Here is a 10377-nt window from a genome sequence, read left to right on the forward strand (position 1 = left end):
TAGGATAATAAGCTTATAAATTGCACTTAGTTCTGTAAGAACCTTTGCGCTGCTTCCGGAGTGACAGGATATTCAGGATGGGTAAGGTAGGGAGTAGGGGCCGCCTCCTATCGATATCCATGAGGAAGAATTAGGACATTACATCTCAAAGTCATGTCCCCCTGGAAGAAGGGGAGGCCAGCCTCTCCAGTCAAAATACGCAGGGGGTGGCATACCCTTGGTGAGGTTAGCAAGAACCTCTGAGGTTAAGGAACAAATAAAACTCCAACAGTCGTCTCCCACAGTAAGACTAGACCTATCGAGTTGCCCATAAACCCCAGAATCTCGATATATGCGGTTGAATATCAATCTTGATGAACTTATGCGTGTATGAATATAATCCTGATGAGGAAGCCCAATTATATCACTGCTGTTGTTCTCTATCAGTCACATCGGCGAAAGAATATCGCGTGAGGAAATTTACGTATCTCAGAGCCTAAAAAAAACTATTACTAACAACAGTCTTACAAGTTCTAAAAGAAATCTCGTTGGCTTTTTTATTGAACCTATTTTATCTTTTATACTTATATCCATAACTTATTCCTAAATATAATGTGACTTTAGTCAAGATTTTACATAATTAGGGTTTCCCAAAATGTCCATAATAAATTTAAATAATAAGAAGTAATCAGAATCATAAAATAATATTACAAAGATATAATAAGATGTATTTAATACAAATATGAAGTTAATATTAAAAAAAACAAGAACAATATCTTAGTATTATAGCTTTATGTATTTTTATTTTTACACAAGATTTATTTATGTGCCTTAAAATCACTGACAACCCATAACTCATTCAAGGTGAGTACAAAATATGCATCCCTATAATAAATGTTTATGTCTTGTTGTTGTTCTTGATTGAAATTTTCGTGCCGTTGCCCACATTAGAAACTACTAATGTGATGTTTGGAAGAGTTCCATTAGTATCAAAATCATCAACTTCAACCGAAACTCCTCCACTAGAATTGGAAGACCTTGACGTTGTCACTGGAAGAATTGGAAGAGAGGGCGACGGTGGAGGTCCGTTGAAGCGGGACGAAGAAAGAGATGCATTAGATGGCGGGACAGCTAATGTCTGGTTTGTGCTCTGAAGAGGAGGTCCGGAACTTCCGTTGGTTGGTGCAGGCAGTTGAGGGGGTAATGGAGCGTTTGGAATGGAAGGTGCAGAAGTAGTAGTAGAAGTATTGGAGGGTGGCTGGCTGTCCGATGAACCGTCCGATGATCCGCCGTTGGAGATAGTTCCCACAGCGACTATGTTGGGGGGAGCCATCTGAGGACCTGGTAGAATGGGAGGTGAAGGCAAGTTCACAGGTAACTGTGAACCTACCATCAATACCAGGTACAATACCTGGAGGAAAATCTGAAAATATTTAATTTCAGTATGAAGTCATATAAGTAGGTCAGTTTGACACAATAATGTAATGCACAGTTTAATACCTGGCTTGTATTATTAGTGTATCATTACTATTACTATAATGTGGCTCGTATTAAAGTGGTTATAATCGTTTGTACCCGTCATTGGTTTTCTGTACGAACTACACATGTTCACATGATGAATATTTTAAAAGTACAGTTCTTATTATAAACACTGAAACACTTTATTATTTAATTACTCGTTGTAATAAAATTTCATACCAGTATTTTACGATTTATAAAACCATCTTTATTATAACAATAAATATTAGAAACTAAAGTAAATAATGAATATAATTATAAAATATCATGAAATGGTACCTACCACATGTCTGACATGAGTTTTTTTATTTTTTTATAAAAATATATGACTTTATCTTCCTCATCTTCTGATTGGATTTCTTGGAAAATTATTTTCTCTGACATGAGTTTTTTATTTTTGAATAAAAATATATGACTTTATGTTCCTCATCTTCTGATTGGCTTTCTTGGAAAAATTATTTTCTCAATATTTCGTTAGATAAGATCTCTCTTTATGGTTTCTATTGTTATATTGTCTAAATGTCAGTACAAGGTATGAGTAGCAACTTCTTTGTGCATAGCAAATATATATGCTTATGTTTTGTATCAACACAGGAGTAAAGTTTACGTGTAAGAATAGGTAGACACTCATTAATTATTCAGTTTTGTGGGATAACGATCGATAATGGAAAGTGATGGTTGGTGATGCCAAGACAAAAGAATCTCATCTTGTGTTTATGTGAGGAATAAATATCTTTGTTCTCATTATTACTGCCATACATGTGTTTTATCGTGTACTAACATATTTTGGTAGAAGTGTTTATTTTTATGTATTTTATCCATTAAAATGGATCAATGTATCAATGGATCTGTATTACAATTGATCCCTGTTACAAAACTAAAAGCAATTACATTTTAACATGTTTTACATTAAAAAACCATATTCTTTAGATCCCGAATACATAGTGACAGTTACCGTAAACCATAGTGGATTGTAGTTTGATAGTGATCCACAAAGCCGATAATTATTTATCATTAGGTGTATACAAGATTAATGTAGTGATTTAATTATTATTCACATATTTTTCCACATGAGCCTAACTAAACGCAATGAATTGTTTCAAGAAATCAATCAATACAATATCACACTTTTAAAAACTTTTGATTGTTTGTATCCATAAATTATTTGAAATCTATATTTAGAGATACTAGGTAATATAAATAAATGTTTTAAATTTCAAAATACAATACATTAACTTTAAATCCATCACTGTATTCAATAAATTAGTGTTTTAATTTAGCATAAATAAGTTAGGCATGCTTTGGGAACTAATAAATTGTACATTTTTACACTTTGATAAAGATTTATGTGAGCCAAGGGGTGTTACATTTTATATTGTGGCCTAGTGTCTTTTAAAAACTGATCGATGTACACCTTTGTTGGCTGTGCTGCTGCGAAGTCTATTACTCGAAATGCTAGAAATGTTAATGTACCATTTACATATAGAAAACACTAGGTTCGATGATGGTGCACGTCAATTAAATTGATAATGGTACATAGCTAGATCATTTTTATATTGTTCCCCGACATCGTGGTTACAACAACAGAACAAGGCAACAAGGAAATAGCAAAATAAAAAAATTCTTAAATTATTGAGTGCAATTATATAAAACTTTAAAATTTTGACATAATATCGCAACATGTGTACCATAACTACTCCAACAAGTAAACCATTTTCGTTAGGTAACGCTGTGTAGAATCTTATTATAATGAGCTTACATGAGGTTTCATTACCTTTATATAGACAGTAATGGTTTTTATGATAAAGGTGCTTATAATATTTTCGCTGTGAGGAAATGTAATACACACAAATCTTTACATAGTTTAGTAGTTTGTTTACGCACAAGTCTTCTATATATATTCTTTCAAGAATCCATTGCTCTGTTTGTTCGCCAGAGTATAAAAGGTTTAATATATCCAGCTCTGCGTCTATAAGCTGTAAAAACTCTAAGTCCAGGAGTCATGTTTATTATGCGGATTTACTGAAGCAAAGTAACAGACTGTAACAAGGTTTGAAGATGGAACTTCTTGCCACTTTTTACCTGCTGAAAGATGATCCAACCTTATCTAACCAGAATTAGTTTTATCACTACAGATCGCCGTGTTACACGTCAAAAACTGTTCCTTTGCAAAATATTTTAGTCGTAAACATAAAAAGTGAAAAGTTAACATGTAACAGTTGCAGATGACGTTGATTTTGTTTTTGATCTTCTAAATTATTGCCATCTAAAAATCTTCTGCTAGCAACTTTCGTTTACTAATTAAATATACACTATTTCTTTATTTGCACAAATATTATTTTTATAGCTAACCAGCTGTTTCCCGCGGCTTCGCACGCTATTTTCAAAGATGAAGTCCTTATACTACTTAGTAAATGCTCTTATGATGTAATATGATGGAGTCATGGAAAATTTTATAATTATTCAGGTTTTGAATAAATCAAACAACTCAACAAAGTAACTTATCACAAGTGTTGGTGAAATACTGAGAAATTCTACATGATAAACGTTACAAATATACTGTGTTTATTTCCTAATTTGTTTAATATAATTTTATCATTGCAAAGATGGTAACCAGAAATTTAATTTAATTACTAATATATTAATCATAGCTTAGCGCTTTGAAATATCTTTTTGGTATTTAATGTATGTAAAGACTCGTAATTGCTGTTTATAATGTGCAGGTGCTTCGAAAACATTGATCTTTTGCAGAGCCGTCTGGTGGCGAGTTACTCCAATGGGCATATCATATAAAATCTTACTTATACATAAAGATTTTCATAATGATAGTTTATATTGTTTCTGAGTATATAGAGGACATACAGACAAGCATTCATTGTATATATATACACACACAAATATATATATACTTGTACATATTTATCTATAGATGGATTTATTTATTTATCCGTGTGTGGTACTTTCCTTGATAGATGTAAAATGCAAGCTTTGCATTTTGAAAAGCTCATATGATTTTTAATTTCAAATTTGCATACATTATACATCACAGAAAATGTCATATAAGGTGGAATTTATTCTACATCAGACTTGTCTCTGCACTTTTTGGGTTTCTGCAATGTGATCTATCAGTTTTTGAACGGATTTTCTAGTAGCCTTCAGTCAGTGAATGGAGGCTCACAACGACCTCATGAACGTCCACGTTTCTTATTAATTCCGTGTAATCTTAATATAGTTAAAGCTGTATTTACTTGTTTTGACAATACCCGATTGTATAATTTATAATTATTCGTTTAATAATGTCGGTTAAGGAATCTAAAAGAATATTCGTGTCCTTAAGGATCCAAACTGCATGTTGAAATCCTGCATATATTAATATTTATTACGCACAAATCTATTGGATATTGTTTTTGAAAATGCGCATTTAATTTTGATTCCATATCTTTAAAAAAGACTTGTTCTTCACTTAGCACAAGAATCTGAGGAAACCCCTCATTGCACTTAGTCTTTCACCTTTGCGCTTGCTTCTAAGGATAGAAGCCGTCTGCTGCCAAGATTCAATAGGGAATGATAAGAGATTCTGTCCCAGTTATGTCATCTTGGAGTAAAGGGAGCCTAACTCTGTTCCGGGCAAGGGACCTACTGTGCATTAGGCAAGCAGCAGCCATGCCAACTTAGGTAGCTCCACCAATACCAGTATTAATCCTTATAGACTTTTCGATTTAGTTTTGTTCATTTTACTACAATAGTTTGTCTTTTGCGGTTAGTAATTTGCCGCTTATGAACATGCATAGGGTTGCCCAGATGTAAGTGACAAATCGGTTTTGTTGTACCAATTATAGATTCAAGTCAACTCTCATGGAGTGTGTTTTATTTAGGTTTGTGCATGGACAATGTAAATTGGTAGCAATGGGTTGGTTATGAAGCAATAAACAAAGAGAAACTAGAAATAAAATTCAACTATGTGGTTTAGATCCCTTGATGTGGCGCACCGCATATTTAGTCCCATTTTGTAACTACATGCATTGCCGTATGCAAGTTTATTAATTATTCGTGCAGGATAACTCGCATAACCTTGTTTTACGATATTTCAATCCAAGTATACTATCTGTGAAGTTTACATAAATTATTTCTTTTTGTTGAAATAACGAAATGTCCATATGTACATAATATATATCTGTATTACAGGAATTGGCTACACCACGTGTCACGAGACAAGATTTGCTGTAGTTACATGAAAAAGTTAGGCTATATATTTAATTATGCTACATACCATGTATGGTGTTTAAATGTCATAAGATTTACTAAGTTGTATTTATTTTCTATTTTCTCGTTGCTACCATGGTTATACATAAGCCCAATGTAAGATTATTTACTAAAACTCATCCAAATCCCATGGAGTTCCATGAATGTTTCTTGTATATACATGAAGCTTCATGCAAAAATTCATGTCTATTGGTCAGTTCATTTTCGAGATATCATGCGGAAAGACAGTTAGGAACGAAGTTTTTCCAATGTGTTGAGCCAGTAAAATCTACTTTTGGTATGTAAATACGTATATCGGAGAAATATCTTAGTTTCGTACTAATTGAAAGGAATAGAATAACTAAAATAGTAATATAAGCTCGGAAATACTAATATCAATATTAGTAGGACCCTTGTAATTCTGTACTTCCATTGAAATAATGTTTAGCATTATGAAAGTTATGTTTTACACAATGTGAATAAGTTAATGTTAAATTTTATGACTATTGCTACTTATATTTTAATAAAATATTATTAAATTTTATTAAAAAAGTGTAATGGCCAATAATCCTTGTCATGCTTAAGTGAAAAACATGTTTAAATATATTTATTCTTTTATGTGAACTTATTAAAACGCTTCTCTGTGGAAATAACTTACCACTCTAAACGAGAGCATGTCGCTGCAGTGCCCCTCGAGGTGTTAACGGAAATGATGTGCTGTGAACACAATCACACAATTATCATGTCCGAAGCCCTGACTCTACATTAACATTGTTGTTCTGCCCTGTTGGTCAATGCTTCATAGCACTTTCTATGGTTTGTCAGATTTTTACATTATGTCCGTCAAGGTAATCAGTGAAATGGAAGATTAATATGTTCTCGAAAGGTAAATTATGCCTCAGTTGTCTTATACAACAAAAAAATGACAAAAACTAGAGAGAACTAATTATTATCAATACCATTACTTTTTGTCTTTTTAAAATTATCGAATACGTTATCAATATTCTTTAATACAAGTTATTTGTTGGTGATTAATTATTTTAGAAATATAACAAGTCTAAAATATTTTTATCTTACATATTGTATATCAAGACTAAAAACGGTTCTTGAAGTTTTGATTTTCGTACCTAGTTAGCAGTATATACACATTTTTGGTCCTAGACACCATGGGTGAAATGACCTTTATTTGCTCACTTTAAGCGAGTGTAAGATTAAGCAAATTTGATTGCTTCCGGACATTTTAAACTAAAATTTCATATAATATGATAAAGATAAGACGGACTGGGACAAGATTCGACACTCTGTGGTTCAGGCACGTACGCTATAGGAATTCACAGATAAGCTCCGCGTTTATGTAATGTAGTTGAGTGAAAGTGGTGTATTTGGTTCACTATTGAACTTACTCAATTACTTTTCATTGTATGGGCAGATATTTCATTGTATTTATGCTATCATTGTACAAATATAAACATTGAAGTATATGGAATACTCAGAATTTATACTACTTTAATGGAATTTATCGTGTTTGATCCAGTAGCGTAGTCAGGATTTTTGTTTTGAATGCCAGAACCATCATTCCATATTTTATGAGTTGACAATGGTTCGTAAGTATATGGTGCTATAATTATTTACATAATCCTTATTCAAAATATTTGTAAATTATAGAAATCTACTTGTTTTAAAAAATACTTGTTCTACTCACTTTATTGAGGGAGTTTTTAGAAGTATTTTGTGTTTTCACCGATTGTGAGATAAATGATTTTACTTTATACCCCTGGGATGAGTTATTTTGCCAGCTTTATTATTCTGTTTCAAGATGTTAGTCGATAGTATTGTGCTTTCGGATTTACAATCATTAAGAATTTTCGTTTAAAATATTTTTATCTTACATATTGTATATCAAGACTAAAAACTGTTCTTGAAGTTTTGATTTTCGTACCTAGTTAGCTGTCCGTTCAGAGTTACGAGCAATAGAAATAATAAGATTACACCCAACAGCTGCCACAGCTGCAACGAACATAGTTCTTACTTACACATGACTTGATTAGTAAGATTAAAAAAACAAAACAAAAATTAAGATGGAGCCGTTGGCATTTATTAGTCTCGGTTATTGCCAAACGCAGACAAAAAATGGAACGTTTTATGGCATGGTACTTCATCAGACGGCCATTCAACTCCGGAACAAAAATATTGTGTACTCATTAGACATTGTAAAAATCAATGGGTTTTATAGACGTCAGGTTATTCTCAGAAGAAAAAAAAGATATTTTAGAACTGATTACTAACTAAACCTGATACTATTATATTTATTATGTGCTGAAGGCAATTACTTTAAGTTAAAGTTTGTACTAGCTGTATATTTTTCACGTAGCTGGAAATACTTCTAAAAACTCCCTAATTAAAGAGAGTAGAACAAGTAGATTTCTATTAATTTACAAAGATTTTGAATTATGTAAATAATTATAGCACCATATACTTAAGAACCATTGTCAACTCATGAAATATTGAATGATGGTTCTGGCATTCAACACAAAAATCCTGACTACGCTACTGGAAGGAATTGTACAATTAAATAAATGTTTATTTGTTCTTATTTCAGGTTTTGTGCGTATATGAGCATGCATTTTTGGTTAATGTCAATTATATTTCTATAGCCATAGTTTGCTTCTTCATTAAACTGTTAATCAAGGACTGTGTATTTAAAGTTTCCTAAGATTTAAGTGTCAAAAAATATATGTCACTCTTTGGCGAACATCAAATTTGGATTATGTTTCATAAATGTTTTCACTATATCCAATCCATATAATTCCATATATTATATTATAAATAAATTATAATAAATTATAAAATATTAATGGAATTATATACATATTTATTGAGGAAGTTTTATCTCCGTAAGAACCTTCCTCGGACTTCAACGAATATAAAAAGAAATATTTACCCGATTTCTTCCAGCCATTCTTGAAATTAGCGCTCAGCAACACATTCAGCAACTCATTTTTATTTATAAGATCAGTCTCGGCTTAAAGCTAATTAGTTCAAGATTTTTAAGCAGGTTCGTGGTGAAGGATTTCGTAGTCAATATTTCTAGGTTATCAGCTTGCACGATCATGCAGTGGAGTGAACTTAAAGGGACACATTTTATTAGTCATTTTATTTAGGAACTTTACGTGGATATAAGGAACGTTTTTTAGTGTGTATGACTTTTTTAACACTATGTAATTACTAAGTGAGTGAGTGATTTGTTCCATAGAATATAAGTTCATAATATCACCGAGTTTTACAACAAATAATGGTCAGCTCTGAAGGATTTATTTACTGGTGTACACCCCCTACACTTCGCTATACGTTTTTAACGTTTACGTATAGCTGCCACATATAAATTTTAATTTGTAACATTTCAGATGTGTAATTTAGATATTCAGATGATACACCAGTGTGAATTTATCTCAAAATGTGTTAATTTAAAGATCTAAATTGGTGAACTTTACATTTATATAGTTGTATATAAATTATAAACTAATACAAAAAATGATCAAATCAATTTCAGGAACACCTAAGTATTTATTTTTCTAAACCTTGTCAGACTTTATAAATGTTGGTTCTTATACGTTCTTGTACTTTACATATTAACATGCTAACTATTGACGAGTTCCTACATTACATTGTACTAATTATCTTTCATTCTTGAATTTAGATATTTAAAAATGGTGGCTGCACATGAAAACTATATTTTTCCTGAACTATGATTTTTATGGGAGGGTATATAAAATGTTATTTATACTATCGTAATTAAAAATAATATGTTTCAGATCTTCCTGATTTAATGTGAACTTTTAAAATACTGTAATATTAACGGTGATGTGGAGGCCCTTTGAAATAGTGTAGCAAATTAATAAGAACTCTGATATAGAGCAAAATTATGTGAGCAAATATAATAAATAGCTAAATAAATTATGAAGGTAATTCAATTTATTGAACAGTATGTTACACAAATAAAATGACAATATTTTTACAAAGTACACTAAAAACGAATCCAAACCGAGATATCAATAAACCCCTCCTCCCCCGAGTAGAGGACGGTTGAAGATAAAAAAAATTACATATCGAGGGAGTTTGCTATCGTCAAACAATTTCAGACGATTAAAAATTTTTTCTACGTTGTTTAGTTTACCGTGAATAGGTTTCTTACATATGAAGACACTGAGCGGATTTTGAATGTAGAATTTGAGCATCTTGTTTACGTAAGAGTATATTAGTACAAGAGCCAAGAGCCAATTTGCATTGTGCAATCATTTATCTGGGCTTGATTTAAATATAGATAGAGGAATTTCCTTTAAGAAAGTACATTTGGTGGAGGTCGAGATGGGAGGGTATCAAAATAGTTAATAAATATCAAAGGATACCTTTTTTAAACTATATTTGTCTTACCTGGGCACACTCAAAACTAACCCTCAGACATTTAAATTAACAGCTAGCCATATTTGGTCTTATTATTGAGCTGAATGTGGCTATTTTAGTCCCGTTTCTAGTTACCTGACTGTGATATAAGTGGTGCTTGGCTCAAGATATATTTTCTTTCTCGAAAACCTTCTAAATCTATTTATATACATTTCAAGAAAATTCTAGTTGTAAGCT

At 31.7% G+C, this 10377-nt stretch overlaps 1 protein-coding gene across 1 annotated transcript; it reads right to left on the minus strand.

Moving 5' to 3' along the window:
• Positions 1-816: 816 nt before the first annotated feature.
• On the minus strand, positions 817-6438 carry LOC124361434 (leucine-rich repeat extensin-like protein 5). The gene is made up of 2 exons (XM_046815484.1): positions 6398-6438; positions 817-1402 (listed from the first exon to the last, which is right to left on the minus strand). The coding sequence occupies exons 1-2, from the start codon at positions 6413-6415 to the stop codon at positions 878-880; spliced, it is 543 nt and encodes a 180-aa protein (XP_046671440.1). The 5' UTR covers positions 6416-6438; the 3' UTR covers positions 817-877.
• Between the last annotated feature and the right edge of the window lie 3939 nt (positions 6439-10377).

Source organism: Homalodisca vitripennis, chromosome 4 (assembly GCF_021130785.1).
Source record: "Homalodisca vitripennis isolate AUS2020 chromosome 4, UT_GWSS_2.1, whole genome shotgun sequence".
Lineage (NCBI taxonomy): Eukaryota > Metazoa > Arthropoda > Insecta > Hemiptera > Cicadellidae > Homalodisca > Homalodisca vitripennis.